A 26,838-nucleotide genomic window follows, 5' to 3' on the forward strand; every position below is an offset into this window, starting at 1 on the left:
CAAGTGTCAGCAACTCGGTAGCTGCGCGTGAATAGAAGCTTTGGCGCGCAAAAGCACGCTGAGTCCAGGTGGCTGGAAAGACGACGAAGCCGGTCTTCAGGCAAGATCCCTCGTCGAATCCAGGCGAGTCTTTAGGTCTCAGTAGCTGCGTCGCGCCAAAGAGCTGAGATAGGGAGGGGGGTCGAGTTTAAGACAACTTGGCCTGCTCCTCCCTGACTGGTGGTGCGACTGGGGTGCACCAATCAGAGGCCCATACGTCTTATCACCCCACCTGCCCGCAATGGCCCCCCCCTTTCAGCCAGACAAGCTGGCGCCGGGTAGGGCATTTGGGGCCGCTTGCAGACTGGAACTGACGAGGCTGGCCATGTCCGAACCAGAATCAGTGGCCAGCTCTGCTAGCAGATGAGAAGCATTGGATTCTGCCCCATGTTTACAATGTTAAAATGAAACTTTTCTTTGCATTTTTCTTTTTTTTTTTTCTTGTTTGTGTTCCTGTTTCTATCTCTGAATATAGTAAAGCATAGGTTATCATGGCTGTTTTTTTTATAACTGAAAAAATGTGGCACAAATATCAACAGTTGAGAAAAGAAGAAGAAATAGGATGATGAAGAATACAATTGGTGAATAAATGTTTGAGTGTGTTGTATGTAACAAAAAAGAATAAAATAAGAAAATTAGGGAAGGCAAATGCAAAATAAGGTTGCTTTTCTACATATAGGCTCTAAAAGGCAAGGTGTTATTTTTCCTGATTTGGTATATGTATAAAATTGGAACCTCCACAGTGGGATTCCTGCTGAAAATTTGAAACTGGAGAGGACAATCTATGGCTATTAAATACCTAGTCAACTGTGAGGAAGTTAGAAAAAAAAGCATTTTGAATGTGCTAGTATGTTTCTTGTTTTTAAGGGGAACTGGAAACAGTAAAAACAGCTGGATTATGGAAAACCTAGGTTTGTTGTTGTTTTTCTAATTCAGCATATTTATTCTTCCTGATTTCTCTTTCTCTCTGCATCTCTGACAGCTCACTGTGCTGATAAATGTATCCATGGCCGTTGTATTGCTCCAAACACCTGTCAGTGTGAGCCAGGCTGGGGTGGACCCAACTGCTCCAGTGGTAAGTCTACATCTGCTGCTGTCTGTCTAGTGCTCTGTCTATTCTGTTGTCCTTCTTTGTGGGGAGATTTAAACATTTTTGTGCCAAGATTCTCCAGTACTTGTCCGAGAGATCAGCTCTGAACATATAGGGGCAGTGTGTGTGCGTGTGATCCACTTTCTCTGTTTTCTCTTTATTAAATTACAGGAGGTGCCAATTATCAGCAGTTAAAACCACATATTGTTTCCTGACATGCAGGGCATATCTTTTAACAGGCTACATATGAGTGGACGATCTGAAAAGGCCAATCATGACCAAAAAAAAAAGTTTGAACAGCCATAATCTTTCACACTTGGAAATACAAAACATATTTAATTTTATTTATTTATTTATTTATTATTAAATTTATTAATCGCCCATCTGGCTGGTCACCCAGATTTGTAAGATTTTAGGAAATTAAAACCAAGGAAGGACTTTTATATATACAGACTGAACATCCTAAAATCCCATACCCTTAACTTGGAGGATAATACTGAAAATGTACTTAAAATTTAACCCATGCTTTATAATTTTTTCCAAAACTCCCTTGCTCTATATAGTAGGTGCCACTATTCCTCTTTCTTCAGGATTCTTAGAAATGTCTGGTTTGAAATCCAACATATTAATGAATGAGATTTGAAGCTGAAACATTTAAGTAAATTATGTTAAGCCTATCTGTTTTATCACTCCCCTAGATTTACACTCATAAATGTAAATGATCTTGGATTCACAATACATTCTTGGCTGTCATTGGAAATTACTCTTACTTGCAGTGTGTGTAGGGGAAACGCACATGCCTTTTCATTCACGCCTTACAAAATAACCTGGAGACTATGCATATCAGCTAGGCAATGGACATAAACTTAATTTCCTGTGTTTCAATAAAGAGCAATAAAAGTGTTGAGTTTCAGACTTGTGTAGTAAATTGGGTATCCAGGTGGCCTACTTGACAGTAGGGGTGCTATGGAAGTACTGTAACCATTTGGAGGGTGGGCTTTTCTACATGAGGCTGTTAATCTGTTGTATCTACTTATGGTTTCGTTGCAGAATTGAGATCTGAGCACTACACAATTTCCTGCATTTCTGCTACCTAACCTCTTGGTGGCACTGTGGTATAATGGAATAGTGCAAATATAGAAGTGGAAAAAGAATATTCTTTCACTTTTACAAATAATACCACATTTTTCCTGCTCTTAAAAAAAATTGTAGAAAGTGCTCTTTAAAAACAGAAGCAAAACTGGAGATGTCGCCTAAATAATTCATAAACAACTGTGAGTAGGGAATGACAAACACACAACCAATGTCTCATGTAGAAAAGGCTTAGTTTATATTTTATAGTATTTTATATTATATTTTGATCCACCCATTTTGAGGGCTGGATGCACAAAAGTCCTGCTTTCAGTTGTAGTTTTCTTCTTCTTTGCTTAGCAGCTTTCAAAGTAATCAGAAATATCATTGAAATCAGTAGTCTTAAGAACACTTAACTCTGCACTGGATTGTAGCCAATATTTTTCAAGTTTAGTTCTTTTGTGCATCCTCAAATATCATGTGTTTGATATTAAACACACTTGTTATTTTTACATGCAACAGGTAGATCCCAAATGACACACCTGTATTGTAAGATTTGTGTCTTTAGGCTGCATACTGACTCTTTCCCAACACCTGCATAAGAGACAGGAGCAAGATACTTCTAACTGTAGCAGAGGCTGTAGCTCATGCTACCATGTTGATACAACAAACATAAATGAGTAAACATTTCTATTTCACTATAACTGGATTACCACTATATATATCTGACTGAAGATGACTTCACATATTGTTATGAATCCTTGATACTTTATTTGATACTTGAAAGCTCAAATGCCAGGAAACTGCTAATGCCAGTTATTATTTAATTGGTCATCATCCAGTGCTTATTATCTTATAACATGAGTGAGATTCAAGCTGCTAGGTGATCAGTTTAACATCAGTTTAAGCAAAGTCTTGTTACTTAAACTGGATGTGCTTGCTCTGAATGGGACAACATTGGGCTAAGATGCACAGTAACAATTGTGCTAAACTCATCCTTGCTATGTCTTAGGAGATAATAACTCTAGACACAGTTGATATATAGAAATTATCCCCAAACAGAGAACAATTCATTAATGGACCAATCCTGAGGTATGCTGTGCTGACATGAAAAGGTCTCCCCCCCGCCCCAGGATGGGGTGTAATGAATGTTAATTTAGAAACTGTGTTAACTTGAACACCACAAATATTTAGCATTTTGGTAGCAGTTGTTTGGTCTGTTCTGGTTCCCTGATGGTTTCTAGAAGAAATAGGTTACACAGCATGAATAACTATTGCAAGGCTATCTCCGTCCAGGTAGGGTTTTAGTTGGTATATCAGCCTAAGCTGATAAAAGTGTGCTCCAAACCACTGAGGCCACCTGTGCCTTTAGTGACAATGCGGGATCCAAGAGCACCTCCGTACCCCCACCCCACAAACTACACACTTGATCCTTTAGGAGGAATGTGATCCCCTTCACCACTCAGCCAGACAAATGAACAACCCACAAACAGTGCCTCCATCTTGTCTGGATTGAAACTCAGTTTGTTGGCCCTCATCCAGTCCATTGCCCTGGCCAAGTACTGGTTCAAAACATCAGTTCAACTCTATTAGTTGAAAAGGAGAGATAGCACTGGGTGCCATCCATATATTGGAGACTCCTCAGCCCACTTCTCAGGATAAGTTCACCCAGCAGTTTCATGAAGATGTTAAAAAGCATGGGCGGGAGGTAAAATGGAGTTGAATTCAGTGGAAACTCAGCAGGATATGAACAGGTAGATCTGTACAATGGGGATTTCATTTCCCCGCCCTAATACTCAAAAAAGCAATGTATTAACCAAATTCAATTATCCACTGATTGTGTTTGGGAGACTGATGTCTTGTTGCCATGTTCTCCATAATGATTTCCCTCTTCCTTTCATTTGTGTTGGAGTTAAAGCTCCTTCTTCCATTCCTGCCTTTCCTCTGTTCTTTTGCCACTTGCGGCTAGTGTCATCAGGTTCAACAGTGCAAATAGTGTGTGCTTGTTTGTGCACAATAGAAGTCATGTGAAAGAGCCCTTGTTGCTGTACCTTGAACTGAGAGATCCCCTGGGATGTTAGTGATTCACCCTGTAAGGGTTTTTGCATAGTAATTGCAGCTAACTTGAAGTGCTAAAAATTTATTTCTTCAAAAAAATATACTTCAAGGGCATATTAAGACAGAAAAGGGCATTTTGTTCACATGCGGTTGATGGGCATGGGGAGAAAGGGGCCCTCACTGCCTGGCATACATCCATGTTCCCCTAGCAGACAAAAGAGAAATGAGATGCTATTTTTATTGGATTGTCCTGCTGCAAATCGAATTCTCCATAGTCGTTCCAAAATGAAAGAACACTTTTAGCTTGCATAGTTTGAGCAATGCCATTTGTTATTGTCTGTGCTATAAGGCAAGCATGATTTCCTTATCAGTAGTCTGACAAACAGAGCTTTTCACTGTGAAGTTGTAGTGGAATTCTCACCAAAGAAATGAATGAGTGGACTGAGAGGAAGTGCTTGGAAATCCTCTCTGACATTCTGGAATTAGTTCCTGTAATATGCACCTTATTCTCAAGAGTAAAAAAAAAAAAATAGGGGAAACTTTCTCTCAGACAGAGTAATGCTGTAGTTTATCATTGAGTTAGCATCATGTTATCTGCATATAGAATTTTCAAACATGTCAGAAAGCAAAATGTGATTTTTAGATATTTTGTCTCTTTATTTCTTTGCATCTGGTTTGTCTTATGTGTTCATATCGATTTTGTAGATGAACTTTAGTGAAATTTAGTTGCTTGCTTTCTCAGTAACTTTTAACATACTGAATAGTAACTGAAGTCAAGTCAGTTTTCAGTTTCACAAGTTTCTCTTTAAACATGACAGAGTTAGAGCCAAACTACACTTTTACTTAAAGCATCCAGCAATGGCATGGGGAAAGATGGGCTTTAACCTTTTCCCCAGTACCATTTTCCTAATATAACCATAATCCTATGCATATTTACTCAGACATAATTCCCACTACGTTTAGTGAGTCTCATTCACAGGCACATGTTCATAGGTTTGTGACCTAAATCACTCCCAAGTTGCTATTAAATCTGCTCTGGAAAAAGTACCTGTACAAAGTGGCTACATGAGGTACACAGTCTAATAGGAGTGTTACCACACAATCTGTGACATTGCAAGAGTTTCTGGAATGCTTTGGCATTACCTGAAAGCTGCATTACATTGTCCTATTAATAGGCTCAAGAAATTGAGGCAGGAAATGAACAAAGGGCAAGCACAAGGACAAGGGGTTGGAATCTTTCTGTGCGGTGTGATTTAGAATGTAGTGAGAGCTTAGCTTTGAACTTAGCACTGTGAAAAGGTAGTTGGATAAGGGCCTATGATAAGGTAATTATATATAACTGAAAAGAAACATGACAAGATATAACAGGGTATACATCTACAGAATATTCTCTTTTTAGCAAAAGAGTTGATGTTCATATAAACTAAATTATGTTATTAAAGGTTTATTGCATGGACACAGTAGATAGATCAATGTAATTTGAGCTGGACAGAAAACAAATTAAAGCTGTCCCTTTCAGCTAGGGAATCAACACACCACATTGTCAGCATTGCATTGAAAAGATTGTTCACAAAGCTGTAAGACTATTGATTGATATGTTTGTTTCAGAATTTATGAAGGAAAGGGGTTACAACTACAATGAATACAGTTTTGTGGATCTCAATAATCTGAATGAAATTGATCAGAAACTATGCCTCTGAAAGTGTTTTGCTTCTTATTATGTAACAGAACTATTATTATTTTGTTAAAAACGAAGGTAACAACCCAACACAGACTTAAGTATGCTAAAGCTTATTGATTTCTGTGTGTCCAACAGAGGGAGTATAACTATTTCACTAGAAACTGATCATCTGGAAAGGCCCTGAATAAATTTTGTATCTTCATGACTGAGGCATATTTCATGGTCAAACTCCATTACACACAGACATGTCTGGCCATTTTTAAACAGGAAAAGCTGCTTCCTGAAGTGTTTTGTGGGTAGGAGAAGATGCAAGGGGAGGGAAAGTCATTTACTCTTTCCTACCCGTTGGTTCCCACTCCAAGCCACCGCCACCCCCATCAACCCTCTGCAGTTAAGCATCCTCTGTGTTCCTCTACTGATTTTCCCATTAGGGATAGGCAGTCAGCCTTCAGCTTACCTTGGAAGCACTTGGAGCTTTTTCAAGTGTCCCAGCTGAATGCTTGATTTTTTTTTTAGTATTTGTTAGGAACACTACAAAGATCAAACTACCCTGTAGAGTGCTCACTATTGATGCTTCTGCCACCTCCTTCTTTCCCTGCCTGAAAGCCAAAAACATAACAAGCAGGATCGAAGCAGCTTGTAGCTGGCTGTGTTTGCTGTTTGCAGAATTTGAGTAGCAGTGTTTGTATAGTTGAGCACCCCTGCTTCAAATTTTTACCCTAACTTTAGTTTCAATTGTCCACCAAGAGGTACTGGTTCCCATTTTAAAAGGGAATGTTTAAGATTTTGTTCTGTTAAACCCAAATGTTGTGAAATTTGCTCTCTGGGTTAACACACAATTTTAGCCTTACTCATATGCAATACTGACACCTATAGGGATCCATTGACATTGAACACTTGGTGCTGCTGAAAAACTTGGCATTTTAAAGGTTAGGGAGTCAAAGACCATGGATAAGGTCCTTGAACTTTGTTGTTTTACTTATTAAAGGGGAATTAGAGTCATACATTCAGAAGACATTAAAATGAAAAGTCTATTTGGTGATGTTAAATTACTACAGGCATTTAGGAGTCAGTAATACAAGCTAATAGTTGATTAGGTAAAGCAAGATATGTACATAGAAAACTAGGATATATGGATTTTGTAAAATCCATTACATCTGCATTTCATGCCTTTCATTCCATCGTCCGCTCAGTGGCAGAATCAGATTTTTTTCCAATTTCCCAAATTTGCACAAATTCACACTTGTGAAAATGCACAAATCCTCCCCCTCCCTACACATGTATATTTTGATGTTTTAGCCTATGGGAGAAATGTGCATTTTTGGTCAATATTTGTTATGTTACGTATTTTTCTACAACTAAATTTATGTAAAATTCTGGAAAGTAAAACCCTGGTCTGCAAGGCCTGGAATCCTTGCAACTCACGAAAAGCTAGTCCACTGCAGAATCCATGGGTCAGATTAGAAATCCAAACTCATTTGATTCTGTTGCAGATTTCTCCAGCATCGCCATAGAAAAGTAATGAATATATGTTATCTGACTAAAGAGGGAAGTCGCTGGCTGCCACTTTCCAAGGCGATAGTGAAATGTATTAGAGAGAAATGAATATAACCCCATTTAATTCAAGCAGTAAGTACCATAGAAAGCAGAGATGGAACAAAATCTAGCAAAAATAAGGTGTTAAAAGAAAACTAGCATTTTAAGTGTATAAATGCTGTATAAAATGCTTTAGAAAATACAGACCTGTGGGTGTGTCTGCCCTACACAGTTTTTGCATTCATAGCTTAACTACAGAAAAGGGAGGCAGGAAAGATAGGTAGATGGGGTTTCAGGGTAGTGATTTTTGATCAATGAAGGGAGTCCATGAGATGACTTTGGCAGGGAAGGGAGCAGAATCGAACTTGCAAAGAGAGAGATTTGAGAGCATAGGAAGAAATGTGTGTGTGGGGTGGGGTGGGGGGCAGAGTGAGTAGCTAACTATGGAAGAGTGGTGGAGAGAAGAAGAGGGCCTGAGATGACCTAAATGGGGAAGACAGCACATTTTGGGTGAAGATGGTTTCAGCCTCAGCCCTAACGAGAGTGTGTTGGGTTGCAAAGAACTAGGGATTTGAGAGCAGAGAGAGAGTTGCTTTTTGGATAAGGACAGAGCAAACAACAGAGAGGGTGAAGAGTTTCTCTCCTATGTGTGCAGGCTTTAGTGAGGTGGCAAAATATTAGAGAGAGAGACAGAGAAAGCGAGATAACATTTAGTTGCCCTATGGCCTAACTAAATGAAAAGATAGACGTTAATGCAAATAATTTATCTGTCATTGACTGATAACTTTGGTGGAGATAGGAAGAGGGGGAAATGGGTGCTACAAAATTCCCCTTGTACAAGAGAGTGAGGTTCTTTTCTGGGAGGAAGGATTGTAGTTTTCTGAGATGATTAGCTGCACCATCTATGGCCAAGTCTGAGCTGAATAATTAAAATGAAAATACAGATAAGATTCCTGTTTCCTGATAGTTCATCACAACTGTGATTGAGGCATTTGAGAAGTATAAAGAGGTGTCAGTCTGAGAGTAAACTGACAGGCCATGTTTTTCCTAAAGACTTAAGCAAGAGGACAAAATTAACACACTGCTGTAAGTATGTTCTGGTAGGCACCTGGGACATGATTTATTTTGCAAATGATATTCAAGGAGGGATATGGAAAGGAGATTAATTTGGAGACATTTAGGATGCATAAAGGTCATGCATACAGTGTGTGCATTGAATGTGCCCTGCCTGAATCCCATAATAGCAGAGGTTTTCTTTTGCCTTTCCCAAGGCCTTCCTCATGGCCAGAATGGAGCTTCCTCCTTCAGGTACAGGCTTCTGGTCCTCAAAATAGCAAAATGTAGAGCAGTGGCAGCAGAAAATGTCCCACTGCCTGAGACGAGACAATGTACGCTGCTGTGTCCCTCCACACCCCTCTCCCCAGAATGAGAGGTCAGGCAGGCAGCCTCTCCAGATAGCCTGCCCACTTGATCTCTCACTTTGGGAGAGGGCTCAGAACAACAGATGGGGACAGCTGCTCCTCTAAGGAGCTTTGCTTGCTGCTCTCCCATGGTGTCATTTGCTGCAGAGGGGAAACAGGATTGATGTGGTGGTGACAGTGCCCGCAGCGGCCCTCCCTACAGTGGGGGGAATGATTTTGCTACACCATCCACTGCCTGAGCAGGTGATTCACCCTGCCTCAAAGGAGGGCTGGCCCTGATATAGGGGTACTTTGTAGTACCTTAGAGAGTGATGGAGCTATTTATTGGCCAGGAACACACACCAGGACAATATGTAACTCCTGTGCAGACTACATCAGTGTAAAAAAAAAATTCATTAAGATAATATTTCCGTAAATGGAAACACCTTGCTTTCAGTGGTTGAATTCCTATTAGCCTATGGGGGCAATTCAGGTGAGAAAACCAGCTTCATTGTATTACTTAACATCAGCTGCCATTAAAGGCATAATTTTACTCCCATGTTTTTGTATTATTAGTGGAACTGTTTGATAAAGAAGAAAATTCCAACTCCAGCCTTATATTTCTTTAAGTCTCTAGGCTTGAGAGATCAAAAATTAAAACATTAACACCCCATGTCTCTTTGCTTTTAAATGGTGCACATTTATTATGGATGCTTTCAGACACAGTCGTCATGCTCCCTACAATGCTATTTACCATCAGAAATGTCTGTAGAGTTTGAAAGTTCCATGCTGTCAGTTATTTTTCTCACAGGACCTGGCAGATACAGAAGAGAGTAGAAACAGTTATCCCTTGACACAAGTTATGTCTGATATGTCAGATTCTCAGAGAAGCATTTAATTTTTTATCAGCTTCTGATAGACTGAACTGAATTGACAACCAAAATAAACAAATGCAGTCCATCAATCTAGGAAGAGAATAACCAGGGAATCAAACTAAACCTGAGCTGAAAGTTGGTTCTTGTTTATCATAGAATCATAGAATAGTAGGGTCGGAAGGGGCCTATAAGACCATTGAGTCCAACCCCCTGCTCAATATAGGAATCCAAGTCAAAGCATCCCTGACAAATGGCTGTCCAGCTTCATCTTGAATGCCTCCAGTGTGGGAGAGCCCACTACTTCCCTAGGTAATTGGTTCCATTGTTGTCTTGCTCTGTCAGGAACTTTTCCTGATGTTCAGCTGGAATTTGCCTTGAGCCCATTATTCCATGTCCTGCACTCTGGGATGATCGAGAAGAGATCCTGGCCTTCCTCTCTGTGACAACCTTTCAAGAACTTGACGAGCACTCTCATATCTCCCCTCAGTCTTCTCTTCTCAAGGCTAAACATGCCCAGTTCTTTCAGTCTCTCCTCATAGGGCTTTGTTTCCAGTCCCCTGATCATGTTTGTTGCCCTCCTCTGAACCCTCTCCAGCTTGTCTGCATCCTTCTTCAAGTGCGGTGCCCAGAACTGGACACAGTACTCCAGATGAGGCCTAACCAGTGCTGAGTAGAGGGGAACTAGTACTTGCGAGTGGACAGGGGGAGAAATGATGAGACAACACCAATCAATTTGGGATAAAACAGGGCCACATTTATTGATAGATTACAATCTGCGAAGAAAGCACCGGCGGGTACACCACCAACAAGACCAACATGACAGGTGTAGAGCGAGGCATTCGTTATCTGTGGCAAGGTGTCCACCCTTGCCCACCAATTGGACATACCTGGTTCTGGACTGGGAGACCTTCCCCTGTCACCCCCCCTCGAGCCGCAGAACCTGAGTGGGTGAGGAGGGTTGGCCTCAAAGGTAAGCTGTATCTCCCAACTGGGGCCACAAAACCCAGAGCCGGAAGCCTCGGGCCTTACCAGTCACCTGAAACGGTGCCTACGAATGCTCACCTGTCCACTCCCCCAGCGGAGTGCCTGCCTGGAGCTGCCACAGGAGGGTGACAAGTCTCTGCTTACTCGCTCTCCCCCCACCTGCGCAGTAAACACTCCCAAATGCCCCTTCGCAGATCGGCCAAAAAGACATCATTCTTTAGTTCGGTGAGGTGAACACCATCCGCCCTGTAGAGCATCCCCCGAGCAGGAGAAATGTCGGGGTGGATGATAGTCTGGTTGCCCTGTTTGATTAGAAAGTTCCCAATCTCTTTGTTGACCTTTTTATGGGCCCTATCCATGGCGCGAGGATCCAAGCCATCCCTCCAGGCCACTCTAGGCAGCAGGTTAGACCAGGTAATGGGGATTCCTGGCCAGCGACGCCGAATCAGCCGCAAATCCTCAGGGCCTTGCCCTTCAGCAGGCTGAGATCGTTCCCCCCTAACTGCAGCACCAGAATCTGTGGGGGAACCCGCACCAGCCCTTGCTGGAATAACGTGGGCAGGAGGCGCTCCCAATACATCCCGTGTCTGCCCAACCACTGAATGGTGGCGTAGCGGCTGAGCCCTAGCTGGGATCTGCAGCTTGAGGAGACCCTCCAACCAGCCCAAAAAACCATATCGTGCCCGCAGATGAGCACCTTCAGTGGATCACCTGCACTCCAGCCATCTAGAAGAACAAGAAAAGCAATGAATGGAAATGTCCACACAGGCTAAAGGCCCGGCAGTGGCCTCATGTATGCCCGATATGCCTTGGAGCGCCACCTGCCGACCGACTGCACTTTGTCTGTTGTGAACCCCAGAGACGCAGCGGTGGAGGCAGCCCCAATCCAGAAGGAATGCATGCCAAAGCGAAGACCACCCAAACCCAATGCCTTTAATGCTCGCTGTGTGACTGCCCAAAACTGATATTTGGTTAAAGGAGAGGAGTCTTATGGCAAAAAAGTGGGGTGGGCAGATTTCCCCAAACCTTGAGAAAGTCCCTCAATGCAGTGACCAGACAGAGGTCTGGCACGGGGGCTGGAAACAGGGACACGCTGACGCCCCTCCCCCCCGGTCAGTCTTGGACCTCCTAAGCCGAATAAGGGCCCCCTGCTGAGAAAACTGCAAGTCATTAAACTGCAAGGCTCGTCCCGACTAGGGGTGGACGAAAGTCACTTACCTTTTCTCGCAGCTTGTTCGCGGTGGGGGGGAGCGCTTTGCTGCTCCCCCCGCGAAGTTCAGGCCGGGGGGGGAGGCTTCCCGCCTCGCCCGGCCGAAATTCAGGCCGGGGGGGGAGGCTTCCCGCCTCGCCCGGCCGAAATTCAGGCCGGGGAGGAGGCTTCCCGCCTCGCCCGGCCGCGAACACGAAAGTAAAAAAAAAACAAACAACACGTCCCCTGATAGGCTACGTGACGATTCACGTAGCCTATCACGGCTAGATCTGGAAAGTCAGCCGTGATAGGCTACGTGAATCGTCACGTAGCCTATCACGGGTAACTTAAAAAAAAAAAGCGCGTACGCGAATGGCGGCCCCCATAGGGAGCCGCCATTCGCGTTCCTTATTTAGTTGCTGTAGTCTACGTAAATGTTTATGTAGACTACGGCGAAAATAAGGGCAACGCTATTTGCGTTGCCCTTATTTTCGCCGTAGTCTACGTAAACATTGACATAGACTACAGCGACCAAATAAGGAAGGGGAATGGCGGCTCCCTATGGGGGCCGCCATTCGCGTATGCGCTTTTTTTTTTTTAAGTCACCCGTGATAGGCTAAGTGACGATTCACGTAGCCTATCACGGCTGACTTTGCAAATCTTGCCGTGATAGGCTACGTGAATCGTCACGTAGCCTATCAGGGGACGTGTTGTTTTTTTTTCTTTCATTGCAATGGCGGGGGCGGCAGCCGGTCGAAAGACCGGCTGCCGCTCCCGCCCCGCTCGAACACCGGACGAACCGCCAGCCGGACCCGCCGCCGGGAGGGACATTCAGGGAAGGTAAGTCCCGTCCCGGGGGGGGTGCGGGGTGCGGGGGGGTGCGGAGGATTTCTCCCCGAAACTTGTTCGGGGGGCCGAACACGTTGGCGCTCGGCCCCCCGAAGTTTCGGGGAGAAATTCTCCGCCATCCCTAGTCCCGACAGGTCGCCCCTAGCAGACACCACCAACTTTGATATCCTGAATGCCCCAAAGAATGCTGTAAGAGCCGCAGCATGAAACAAAGTGGCTTCATGAGAAGATTTGAACAATGAAGGCCACCAATCCCGCAAACCCAGCAATATGTCTGACGACAGAGGGCGTCTAGGGTCAGGAGGCACCGGGGACCCCCTGGACCAACCCTGAAGCATCCGCCGGACCTGGAAATCCACAGTGTTATCTGCTACACCCTTCATTTTAGACCAGAAGGCAAGCGCAGCAAGCCTACCCCCGATGGTCCGGGCTGCTAGACCCCACCTGTGGGCATCCACGCAAAACTGCAGTAAGTGATAAACCGGTATTGGCCAGCACTGTGGGAGATGTGCGGCCACCCGGAATGAAAAGAACTCCCTACCTGACCTGGCGTAAGTGGCTCTTGTGCTAGGGGCTAAGGACTGCAGGATGGCCTGTTCTGCCTCTTCCAGCCAACTTCCCAAAGAGTGGCTGGCATGGTGTCCGGCGTAGCACGTGCCCAAGAGGCCATTTCTCGGAAACACTGCACCTGGTTATGTGACAATGCCAGGAATGTGCCTTGCACGGAATAAAATATTACACCAGAGACACTGCAGAGTGAAAGCCTGAAGCAAGGCAATGACCCTATTGTTGTGCGATGACAAAGAATTAATGACCTGGACAGTGACTTGGTTGTCGCACCAGAAATGCATGACAGAATTAGCAAGCTGGGCTGCCCACAGGTGTGTGGCAACATATATCGGAAAGAGCTCTAAGAAGGTAAGGTCTGTTCCCACGCCCAGCGCTAACCACTGCACCGGCCAACGTGCATGGCACCATCGATCGCGAAACACAACCCCAAAGCCTAGGGCCCCAGATGAATCAGAATGTATCTGTAGTTCTGCTTCCAACAGTAACTCCTTCCTCCAGAAGGAAACACCATTGAATGTGTTAAGGAAATGCAGCCACATAAAAAGATCATCTTTCATGGCTGATGATACCCGAAAGCGATGGTGTGGCAAGTGCAGATCCCGCATGGCATTACAAAGCTGTCTAAGGAAGGCCCTGCCAGGGGCAACTACCCAAGAGGCAAAAGTAAGATGCCCAAGAACTTCCTGCAATGCCAACAGCGTGACTTTCTTAGAATGAAGCATGTGCAGAATCCTGTCCTTTAGAGCCTGTAATTTGTCGGCCGGGAGCCTACAGAGCTGATTCACAGAGTCCAGTTCTATGTCCAAAAACTTAATAGTGGGGGAAAGGCCCTCAGTTTTTCCCCCCGCCAAAGGTACACCCAGCTCATTTGCAAGGGCGGAAAATTTCCACATTAGCCGCGCGCACTGAGGGGTGCCGGATGGGCCCACAAATAGGAAGTCGTCAAGGTAGTGCACGACGCTGTGGGACCCGGTTTTATCAATCAGAGCCATTCCAAAAAGGAACTGAACTTCTCAAACATAGCACAGGACACGGAACATCCCATGGGTAGGGCCCTGTCGACGTAAAACTGACCAGAAAAACTGAATCCCAAAAGGTCGAAGTCATTGGGAAAAATTGGCATGAGGCGGAATGCGGATTTAATGTCTCACTTCCCCATGAGGGCCCCAGGGCCCATTGCCTTCACCATGGATATTGCTGTGTCAAATGGTGTGTAGTGAACAGAGCATAGGTGCTCAGGAATGGCGTCATTCATGGACTCCCCCCTGGGGAAGGACAAGTTGTGGATCAACTGGTATTCACCTGCGGCCTTTTTAGGCACAATGCCCCAAGGGGAGACCCTGACGTCGGGGAAAGGGGGGGAATCAAATGGACCAGTGACCCATCCCGTGGCCACTTCCTTATTGATCTTATCTAAGACTAGCTGTTCGAAACCTGCAATAGATTTCTGATTCCGGGAAATTTGGGCCTGGCGTTGGCCCCAAAACGTAATCCTGAAACCCAGGGAAAATCCCTCTTCCAAGTAGCGGGCATCCTCCTGGAGCGGGTAGCACTTCAAAAGGCGCCGTAGCAGCCTCAACTTAATTGGACGCGGCCCCTTTTGGCAGAGGTTGTGGGCTGCCCCCGGACTTCCTACCACCCTGCCATTCCCGATTTGGGCCTCGCTGACCTTTGGCCTTTGGGCAGCCAATGAAGGCGTGTTGTCCCCCACAAATGGAGCACGCATGGCGAAATCTGCACGGGTTTTTAAAGCAAATGCCCTTGGAGCCAAACTCCCAACAGAGAGCACGGTGTTGAACCACCTGTCCTGCCCCAGCCTTAGGGGCTGAGGCAGGCGTCGGCTTAGCTAATATGTGCCCACTGTCAGATCGCTTGCCAAAACCCAGCCTGGCAGGGGTCATAAACTGCAGCCAAAGATCCTGATCTTTGGCGTCCCAGCGCAATGTGGGGTCAAATGCCGCCCGCATACGAAAGGATTCGTCATAGGCCAGCCAGGCTCCACCCTCGTATTCGGTATAGGCCCTATATATAATATCCAAATACTTAGTGAGGACCCAACCACGCTCTGGGTGCTTTTGCTGAATGACACCCATATAGATTAAGAAGCCGGGCAGCCAGTTTGCCCAAGTGCGTGACACCTTCTTACGCCTGACCCTCTCCTGATTCCTATCGCCAGATTTCTCCCCCTCCTTTGTTTCAGACTCCCGGAATAACAGGGGAAAGACGTCAACGAATTCTCCCCGGAGTATTTTCTCTTTTGTTGCCAGCAATAGGTGATATCCCAGGGGAGTGGATGTACCCCCAGTCGGGATTGCTCTTTTCTCTACCTGGGCATAAGGGTCATTGCTGCCCGCCCCAAGCTCCTCGGAGCTCTCGCCTATGGGGCATTGCCACACAGTTGCGCAGGCAGCAATGGCAGATGGGGCATGTTGAGGAGCCACCCCATCGCCGTCCGAAGGAGGCTCAGCAGCCGGAGGGGCTGCGGGTGCTCCCCCCCATCAACCCCACCAGCAGGGTTCGGAGCAGGGACAGGGCCCCATGGAGTTGGGCAGATGCAGGGATGCCCATCGTAATGGCAGCCCCACCCGGTGCGGCATGGCTTAGTGCCGGGAGTGTGTAACCTGGGCTGAAGCAGTGGGGCAGTACACCTGGAGGAGGGAACCGTGGGATGCCCCCTGCTGGTGTGTGAAAAGGCCAACTCATCCCTGCCGTAAAGGGGAACCACCAGTATGGTGGGAACTGGTTCCAGCCAGTCGGTGGCTCTAGCCCCCCCAGGTACCAGAACCTCACCTGAACCAAGGTTGTTTGCAATGTCAGGGATCTGGCTGCGGTCCAAAACTGCAGGAGCCAGTGAGACGGGTGCCGGTGACCCTTGCACCGGAAGGGGCTGCTCCGAAAGTGAGCATGCGGGCACTGGGGCCGGTGCAGATGCTGTTTGCCCAGTGACGACCTCCCTGGAAGCCTCGATTGCTTCCAGCCTCTCTGAAATAGATAGCAATAGATCCTTGCGAGCTTGCCCTCTAGTAATCCTTGAACCCGAAGTCCGGGGAGCCCGCCTGGCAGGGGTGGTTAATGCAGGGATCCCTAAGACCCGCTCAGCAGCCTCCAGTCTGGCCAGAATGAGGGCCATGTCTTGATCCTCATCGTTGGATGAGGAAGAGTCAGCCCTACAGAAGTGGCGCTTAGCTAGGGGGCAGGGGGCTTCGGCCGGGCGGCAAGCGGCTTTGCCTTTGCCTTTTTTACCTCCCAAACCCTTCTTGGGCGGCATCGCTGTGTGTTGGGAAATGCGCTAACCAACTTTAGAATGGAACCCTGGATGAAATGCGCTAACCCTACTTCCCTTCAAGAAATGTATGTATGTATATATTTGGAGTGTTTCCAATTTCTATATTTCTATAATTCTTATTTATTTAATTATTGGTAATATTATTATATTTATTTTATGTATTAATTTTTGTTTTGTTTTGTATTATTATTATTATTATTATTATTATTATTAATATTAAATCGCACCCTGTTAACCTTCCAGGCAATGCCTTGTGCCTTACAATAGCTCCCCTCAAACCACCTCCTTGTTTTTTTGTTTTTTGGGGGGGTTGTTTTGTTTTTTCCTTTTCTCCTTCCCCCCCTTTCTTTATATAGCAAAGGGGGTTCAAGGCACAACAGGCCACAAGGGGGCGGCAGAGCACTAAAAAGCCCGGGAAAATCCCAAGTGTACTCCTGGGACGAAAGGCAGGGAGCAGCCGGTAGCATGCTGCAGGCAGCTGCAGATAAATGGCCTACGGAGGTGAAAACGGGGGAGGTAAGCCCAAGGCACAGGAACACTTTCCCATCCCCCCCCCTTATTAATGGCTACCTGGAAGTGCCGGGAAGCCAAACGGAGAGCTAATCCTTCTTGGAAGCGTGCAAGGGGCAAGATAAGAGACTTTCCCCCTCCTGAAATAAGCTGAGGGGGGCCTGAAACGCAGCGGCAATCCAAGCGGGGACCCCCCTAAAGGAAAGGGAAGGAAGTGCGAGAAGCCTCGTGCTTATGCCGGGGGGAGAGGGGAGCAAACCACGCGGCTGAGTAGCTGCTTCATCCCAGGGATGCCGCTGCTGCGCCGCCGCTGCACCGCTGCCGCCGAGTGTTGGTAGAAGTCGAGGACGGAAGACAGAGGACACTGCCGCTGCGCTGCTCCTGCCGCCACTGACAAAGAGGGCGCAAGAAATTCCAGCTGAAATGGACAGAATGAGGAGGCAGAGGGGCAGCGCGGCCTAAATAGCGGCCAGCTTGACCCGCCCCTCGGTGATGCCAGGGGCGAAGGCCAATGGCCTTCACCCTTGTCCCATCCTCTCCCCCACCTGCAACGGCCAGGCAAGCTGGGCGCGGGGTGAGGGCACTTCCCAGGATTTGGAAGCTATTCTTCTATTAATGCAGCCCAAAAGAGCATTTGCCTTTTTTGCAGCCACATCACATTGTTGGCTCATATTCAGCTTGTGATCGACAACAATTCCAAGATCCTTCTTGCTTGTATTGTTGAGCCAAGTATCCCCCATCTGCATTTGGTTTCTTTTCCTAGGTGCAGAATTTGGCATTTATCCCTGTTAAATTTCATTCTGCTGTTTTCTGCCCAGCACTCCAGCCTATCAAGATCACTTTGAAATTATTGTTTCTGTCTTCGAAGGTATTAGGTATCCCACCCAATTTTGTGTCATCTGCAAATTTGATCAGCATTCCCTGCACCTCCTCCTCCAAGTCATTAATAAAAATTTTGAAGAACACTGGGCCCAGGACTGAGCCCTGTAGTACCCCGCTTGTTACCTCTCCCCAGTTTGAGAACATCCCACTGATCAGGACTCTTTGAGTCCAATTCTGTAGCCAACTGCGGATCCACCTGAGAGTTGTTTCATCTAGCCCACTTTGAGCTAGTTTGCGACTCAGGATATAATGGGGCACTTAGTTGAAAGCTTTGCTGAAGTCGAGGTATATTATGTCCACAGCATTCCCACAGTCCACAAGAGAGGTTACTTGATCAAAAAATGAGATCAGATTCGTCTGGCAGGATTTGTTCTTGACAAATCCATGTTGGCTTCGAGTAATCACTGCATTGTTTTCAAGGTGCTTACAAACTGATTGCTTTATAATCTGCTCCAGAAGATTTCCCCAGGGATTGATGTCAGACTGTCAGGAGCGCCCTGGCGGCCTCTTTCAGTCTACTCCGATAGCTAACACAAGACAAAAGGATTCTTTTCAAGGCTTTAATCCTTTTACAACTTAATGATTCTTTCAGATGCTAATCACCAGCGACTTAGCAAGAAACAGCAGAGTAGCCTATGCTCCAGGTTAGGCAGTTGGTCCCCGTTTTAAGGAGAATCACGGGAAGACCCTGAACTTATGGGTTAGGGAGAGTTCCTCCCTCTTTCCCTTGGGTCTTCGGGACACGACCGTTGCTTGCGCGCCAAATGAGCGCTATGCCTCCTTTCCACGCCCTCCAGCTGTCGTCGCTCCCTGCATCAGCGTCGAGTGTCTAGCAAGCCCCCCTCTCACACTTTCTTGCTGCCACGGTCACTATCTCAGGAATGCTGGCCGGAGGAATCTCTGCCAGCTGCTGTGCCTGTGAGAGATGAGCGCGCTCCTCTCCCACGGATTGCTGTTCCTCCTCAGAATCAGAACTGCTCTGAGGTTCTATCGGCTCAGTTTCCACCCTGACACAGACTGGCTGGTCTGTGGTTCCCAGATTCCTCCCTTTTTGAAGATAGGGACAACCTTAGCCCTCCTCCAGTCATCTGGCACTTCACCCGTCCTCCATGATTTCTCTCTCTTTTTTTAATCTCTTTTTATTTTGTTTTTAAAAATAAAATAAACACTACCAACAATATAATCAAAATCTTCAGCTTCTGACATTACAGTATTATAAAAGAAAAGAAAGGGAGGATAGCAAAAGAAGGAAGAGAAAAAAAGAAAAAAGAAAAAAACAGAATTATATTAAACTTCAATAAAAACAAACAAAATATCCAAACAGTCTTATAGCACAGAAATAGAAGCAAACAATCAATTTCCATTAGCCATAAATTACTATTCAGTTAACACATATTAATAAACATTAAAGGCTTAGCCAGCAAGGAACAGCAACAACAATAATCCCATAGTGATATTAATAGTAATAATACTAATGAAAAAGGGGGAAAAGAGAAGTTTAAGAGAAAGACAAAAACAGGAACAAATCATTTATATATTTTAAGTAGTATCATATCAAAAAATAGATTTATATGTGTACTCACACATACACACACAAATATGCACTTTATTACAATATAACATTAAGAGGAGAAAGAAGAAGAAAAATGCAAACATTTATCTTTGGCCTACTGCCTAACTGCTTATCAGCTAAAACCCAAACAAGACTTCAAAAGAACAGTGAAAATGGCTAAGTTCCAACTCCAGAGACTGAGAGAGTTGGTTCCCTGCATTTAATTTTAATACCAATTAAAAATGTTTCTGCAGCATCAGGATCCAAGAATCTTTTCATCTGATCTTCAAAAAGAACACAAAATGTAGCCGGATATTTAATATCATATTGCAGGTTAATTTGCTTTGCCAAACTTCTTGCCTTGGTAAATTGTCTTCTTCTGTCAGCAATTTCTTTAGTATAATCATGAAAGAGCATAATCTTGTCATTTGCTGGTCCCCACCGGAGCTCACCTCGTTCACTTGCCAGAGGCATAAGGTAGTTTTTTGTGGAGACTCGTGAAAATTGAACAATAACAGACCTAGAAGTCCCTTTAGTGCCACGCATTGAACCAGGAACACAATATGCATGCTCAATATCAAGTAAAAAATCAGATGGTAAAGCAAATAGCTCATGCAAAAGTTTATCCATAAATTCCGCCAAGCCTTTATCAGTAGCCACGTCTTTAATACCAAGTATACATAGATTCGCTCTGCATGTGAAGGCCTCCAGTTGAGAGATTCAAGCAGACAAAATATTATGAGACACTTTCATAGCTGTTTCATGCGCAACAATCCGATCTTCAAAATAATTAATCTTCACTTCCATCTTTTGAAAAGAGATATTAATTAAATCTACAGCCCCCTGAAGGGCGGTCATTGAGTCCTGAATTGTTTCAAGTTTCTTGAACTGCTCTCGTAGCTGCGAAGACATAGTTTTTATCAAAGCAAGCAACTCCTCTTCATCTCCAGCGTTTCTAGAAACCTTTGCCAGGGGAGCCATGCGGGCGGTAGGTGGCGTTTTCAAGTTTTCCTTTTTTCCTTTGGTGCTGCCATCCCCCACTTTCCAAAGCACAACAAGCAAGTGTAATTGCAGAAACAAGAAACACAAACTTACACAGATTTAATTACAAGTCCATATTGCTGGTAGTTTAAATTCAGGGATGTTGTTTGGAGCCGTTTGTCCTTGTGTCTCCTAACTGCTTAGAAATTTCAAACAGTGTGCAGTAGTTGACACTCCGGCGTCTGTTCTTAGATTTCAGCCCTTCTGTTTCTTCTCAAAAGCAGCTGTTCTTCCAAGATTTCATCCGGATGGTACTGTAAGCTTCCCCTTTTAATTCCAGGGGAAGATAAAAAGGTTTCTCAACCTTTTCCCCACTGTCTGAGATAAGCAACCTGCAGAGCTCTGCAAGTCACTGCTGGATGCCATGGCTCCAACCGGATGTCTCCTGTCCTCCATGATTTCTCAAAGAGAATAGACAGTGGTTCTGAGAGTTTTTCTGCCAGTTCTTTTATTACTCTAGGATGCAGTTCATCTGGCCCTGGAGATTTGAACTCATTCAAAGTAATTAGGTGTTCCTTGACCATATGCCCATTAATCTCAAGCTGCAATCCTGCCCGTTCAGCCTGTACTTTGCTTTTGCCAGGCGGGTCATAGACCCTTTTTCGGGAGAAGACTGAGCTGAAGCAGGAAAGCCGAAGTATAACTAAACCAGAACAAAATCTGAGTCATTATCAAAGTGTCCATTGAATATCTAGACTCATTTCAATCCAGCTTTAGGACTGGTTTTGGGCCTGAGTCAGTTTTGGTTGCCCTGGTAGCTGATCTATACTGGGACCTCAACATGGCTACTACATGCTTGTTCATTATGCTGGACCTCTCAATGACATTTAAACCATTGATCTTCTGGATTGCCTGGCACTTATTGGTTTGGGAGGTACGATCTTCTGATGGGTCTGGCTCTTCCTTGAAAGTTCGTTTCAGAAGTTGATGTTGGGGGACTCTTGTTTGGTCTGTTGGCCATTGGTGTATGGCAGGGGTGCTGAACCTCTTTCAGCGTGAGGGCTGAATTAAAAAGGAGCAACAACTGCACAAAAGCAAGGAGACCACCAAGCAATCAGTGGTCAGGGGAAAGTGGTGGGGCCAGAGGAAGGGGGTGTGGCCATCTGGTGAATCCTAGAGGGCAAGATCGGAGCCCCTGGAGCTCTGGCCCCCAGGCCTGAGGTTCTGCACCTTGGTATATGATATTTCTCAGGGTCTGATCTTGTTCCATATGCTTTAACACCTACATGGAACTGCTAGGAGAAATTGTCTGAGGATTTGGGATATGTTTACCAATATATGGATGACATGATGTAGCTCTGTTTCTCCTTTTTATCTACCACCAGGGAAACTGCTGATGTTCTGAATCAGTGTTTGAAGGCAGTAATGGGGCTAATAATTGAAAGTTAACCCAGACGAGATGGCGGTGCTTCTAGTAAAGAGATAGACAGACATTCTGATATGGCTTTAACTGTTTTGGATGGAGTAGTACTCCCCCTAAAGAATCAGGGTCACAGTATGGGAGTACTTCTGAATTTACATTTGCAGCAGGACAGTCAGCTTAGATTGCTGCTTCAACTGCATCCATTCCTGACAAGATCAGACCTCCCCACAGTGACACATACCTTAGTTACATCTAGACTTGATTATTATAGTGTGGTCTATATGAGGCTACCTTTGAAGAGTCTTCAGAAACTGCAATGGGTCCAGCATACAGCAGCGAGAAAGCTGGTAGGTGCTGATGGTATCATTTTGCACCTGTCTTGCAAGGGCTACACTGGTTACCAGTTTGTTTTCAGGTCAGAGACAATTCAAAGTATTGGTGATGGCCTTTAAAGCCTGGGTCAAGGATAACATGAGGACGATCTCCTCCCATACCAGCCTGTTAATGTGTCAAGATCTAATGAAGAGGCCCTTCTCTATGCCCAAAATATAGTAGAGTCTCAGTTATGGTTTTTACTGTTTCCTTGATTTTGTAGCTCCAAAATCTTTAAATGCCATTAGAACAAGTCCTTTATGCTAATATTACAATGGCATGCCAGGGGTCAGTATTACATGAGAACTACATCAGATGGCCTTAACAACGACAGTGAGACGATCACAGACTTAAACTGGGGAAAACCCACCACAAATTGCATCCTAGTGATAAACCACACTCATATTTGTGTTTTTAAGTTTCCCATCATCATAATTCTCTCCCCCACATTTCCTCTTCTTCTTTTTTTACTATATATGATTAACAGAAAGAACCATCTGTACTCTCTCTGAACAATTCTTCAATATTGTGTATTATGTTCTAAAATATATTAAAGAGTCTTGTGAAAAATATAGTGGTGAAAAATATAACATTCCTTTCCTTTTATACCTCTGAGCATTACATTTTCATTTTTCTTCCTTTTCATGGTTCAAAAAGCTTTTATAAAAAAATTAAGCTTACATTCTTAAATAAAAATCCTTTCTTTATACACAACAATAAGAATTACAAATATGTCAGAGGGTAGAAAGCCTGCAGTGTAAGAAAGGAAACTGAATAGAAACAAAAGATTCTAGAGAAAATGGAAAGGTGAAAGAAAGTGCACTCTGCAAAAATTTACTATGTATTTCTGGAACACATAAGAAAAATAAGTTAATAGAAATTATTCATTGTAAAAAATATAATGGCAACAACAACACATTCATTATGGCAAAGTTTTTCATAGACGGATGTCTACAAAAGCTTATGCCATAATAAATTTGTTAGTCTTTAAGGTTGTACAATACTTGTTCTTGCAACAACAGAGGGAGGGTACTTCCAGACGGACAGCCCCTAGCCCTACCAATCAAAAGGCATTGTGCAGCTTTTCCACCTTTCCCTCGTTAACAGATTCTTTGTGGTAAGGAAAAAAATGGAAGAAATGGTGGGAAAACTCAGGAAGGTTGCAAATGGAAAACAATGATGTCTTGGCACCCATAAAATGCCATGAATAGGGTGGGGTGATTGCACAATAAAAGGATTGACTAGAAGCGCCTAAAAATTATATGGAAACAATTATATTGCCACACAGAATTATTCTTCTCCAAACTAAACAATAAAATTACAAACTCTAGCATGAGAGGGTGGTTTTTTTAAAGAAGTGGAGACAAGCAAAGCTACCATCTTGCAATAATGCTCCATCATGTCTTGGCAGCTTTTATTTTCCACTATTTTATTTTTTTAGGTTTTAAAAGCTTATGTGGAAACCTATGAACAGCAGAACATCTACTCCAGCAAGGCTATTCCCTTCTAACCCTCCCTAATTTGCCAGGATACAAAGGAGTGCCCAAACTGTGTTTTTGTGGGGGTAGAGTGGGGAGTATGAGTTGTGTTTCTTGAACAGTAGTACCTGCCACCTGAACAACTGGGTTTGAAACAGATTTTTCAAAGACAGGCTTTCTAGAGCAGGTTTTTCCCCCTTTCCCTCCTATTTCTAGGGGTGGACGAAAGTGACTTACCTGTCGTCGAAGCTTGTTCGCGGTGGGGGGGAGGCGCTTCGCTGCTCCCCCCGCGAAGTTCAGGCTGGGGGGGGAGGCTTCCCGCCTCGCCCGGCCGAAATTCAGGCCAGGGGGGAGGCTTCCCGCCTCGCCCGGCCGAAATTCAGGCCGGGGAGGAGGCTTCCCGCCTCGCCCAGCCGCGAACTCGAAAGTTTAAAAAAAAAAAACGCCCCCGTGATAGGCTACGTGACGATTAACATAGCCTATCACGGCTAGATCTGCAAAGTCAGCCGTGATAGGCTACGTAAATCGTCACGTAGCCTATCACAGGTGACTTTAATTTTTTTTTAAAAAAAGCGCGTACGCTAATGGCGGCCCCCATAGGGAGCCGCCATTCGCGTTCCTTTTTGGCTGCTGTAGTCTACGTAAATCTTTACGTAGACTATGGCGAAAATAAGGGCAGCGCAAATAGCGTTGCCCTTATTTTCACCGTAGTCTACGTAAACCTTTACGTAGACTACAGCAACCAAATAAGGAAGGGGAATGGCGGCTCCCTATGGGGCTGCCATTATCCGTACGCGCTTTTTTTTTTTTAAAGTCACCCGTGATAGGCTACGTGACGATTGACGTAGCCTATCACGGCTGACTTTGCAAATCTAGCCATGATAGGCTACGTTAATCGTCACGTAGCCTATTACGGGGGCATTTTTTTTTTCTTTTATTGCAATGGCGGCGGCGGCAGCCGGTCGAAAGATCGGCTGCCGCCCCCGCCCAGGACAAACACCCGCCGAACCGCCGGCCGGACCCGCCGCCGGGAGGGACATTCGGCAAAGGTAAGTCCCATCCCGGGGGGTGTGCGGGGGGCGGGGGGGTGCGGAGAATTTCTCCCCGAAACTTGTTCGGGGGGCCGAACACATTGGCACTTGGCCCCCCGAAGTTTCGGGGAGAAATTCTCCGCCATCCCTACCTATTTCATCTGTTGGCAGATGCTGGGGGTTTTGGGGCCACCAGAGAAAACTTGGTCTTCAGGTTGTACATTTTGCACCCCTGCTTTTTCCCCACTGAAATGAATGAGACAAGTCAGCCATCCCAACCTGGTGCTCTACAGATGTGTACAATTCCCAGCATCCTCCAGCCAGCCATGCCGGCTTCAGATGTGCTGCAGTCCCAACACACCTGTAGGGCACCAAGTTGGTGGACGCTGAGTTGAGTCATGGCTCACTCCCATTAATTTGAATGGATCTAAAGCATGACTGACTTAGTCTGGGTTCAATCCGGTTAATGTGTGAAAGTTACTTGTGAGCTTCATGGCAGAGCAGGTTTTTTAAAACCAGGTCCCTTCATCAAAGGCCAACACTTGGCTTAAGATAGTGCTTTTCTCTTGGTATAAAGCCTTGGGCGCTCGGTTGGGAAGAGCATTGCAAAGCAAAGGATAAAATGCAGTTGGGAATCACACATTCAGTGAACTTCTGGATAATCCCTAAAATACCTTAAATGATTAACCACAAACAATACATTGGAGAAGGAGCCATAAGGTAGCAACAAAGCATTTTTTTCCATACATTTTCCTCTGCAGTATTCTTTGTCTACATAAAACTAGATCTCAAGTAGCATAATAATAATGTCCACTGAAGTTTAATTAAATGTGAAATGTACTGACTTCATTCATCAAATGTCCAAAGTCCCAAGACTGAAGGCCATTGCCATTATAACTAAGATTGTCTCTTGAAGAAAGTTTTTGTAGCCTGGGATTTTCTCTGCATAAAGTTGTCATTTGTCATTGAGCTTCAGAGAGCATTTATAATTTGCTTTTGTTGCTCTTGATGGTACACTTGTATTATCTTAGAGCCCTATGCATTTTAATAGGGTTTATATAATGTAATATTCTTATTCCCAAAGGCATTTTTTCACTTGAGATGTTGTAAGTGAAATGTTTGCTCTTCATATTTTGCATGATTTGTTGGATATGTACTGCAGAAGACTAAAGCAATGTTGCTCCAAAATGATCTGAGTGTTCAAAAAAGAAAGAAAAACACAAATAAAAGTTCAATCAGATATTTTGATTTGCTTAGAATATGCTACGTACTTTTTAAGAACAATGTGTCTAAGGGGTTCTACTGGAGATGCAACCAGTGATATCCTATAATACCTTAACATCTGAGCATTAAGCAAGCAGTCAGCATTTTACTGTAATTAAAGAGAAGGAGAAAATATAAGTTGTTGAGATATGAGAGAAGAATAAGTTGTTCCAGGAAACTAAGGGATGGAAATAAAACTTGGTAAACAAAGGGCCTATTCAGATGGTATATTCTCAGGATAAGTCTGAAGCTGGTATTTGTTTGGGTACTTTGTATATTCCTTCCCCTTCCAGCTAGAAGAAAACATTGCATGGACTGGGCTGTACCACATTTATTTGAATGGGCTATCTCCCTCAGTCTGTCTGGGGACATGAAGATAAGGATTTCAAAATTAAGTAGCCAGGGAACCACAACACTCAAATAAACGTGGTATAGTACAGTTTAGGGCACAATCTTATGGGTTGCACCCTTACTTTTTTGCCTGTATAGCGATGGCGCTTTTGGGGGGGGGGAGGCTGAAAGAGGCTCCTGGCCTCTTCAATCTCCTTACCTCACAGAAAACCCCCTTTCCTCCTCCTCCAAGGTCATTTTTCTGAGGAGGAGCCTTAGAGGCCAGCCAGTGCAGTTCTTTCCACACTGGCTGAAAGTGGGGGGTTGGGGTTGGTGGGGGTTGGATCTCTGAGTCCCCCTTCCAAGGTCAGAGCACCATCTTTGACCT

General features: G+C 44.9%; 1 protein-coding gene across 1 annotated transcript in view; it reads left to right on the forward strand.

Moving 5' to 3' along the window:
• The window catches only part of MEGF10 (multiple EGF like domains 10), a 186,183-nt gene that overhangs the window by 59,981 nt on the left and 99,364 nt on the right, over nt 1-26,838 (forward strand). The window contains exon 5 of the mRNA XM_084833987.1: nt 1,022-1,114. Coding sequence (XP_084690113.1) covers nt 1,022-1,114 — 93 coding nt within the window. The remainder of the gene's footprint in view (nt 1-1,021; nt 1,115-26,838) is intronic.

Source organism: Heloderma suspectum, chromosome 2 (assembly GCF_057233095.1).
Source record: "Heloderma suspectum isolate Gila_16-S chromosome 2, 16-S_ref, whole genome shotgun sequence".
Lineage (NCBI taxonomy): Eukaryota > Metazoa > Chordata > Lepidosauria > Squamata > Helodermatidae > Heloderma > Heloderma suspectum.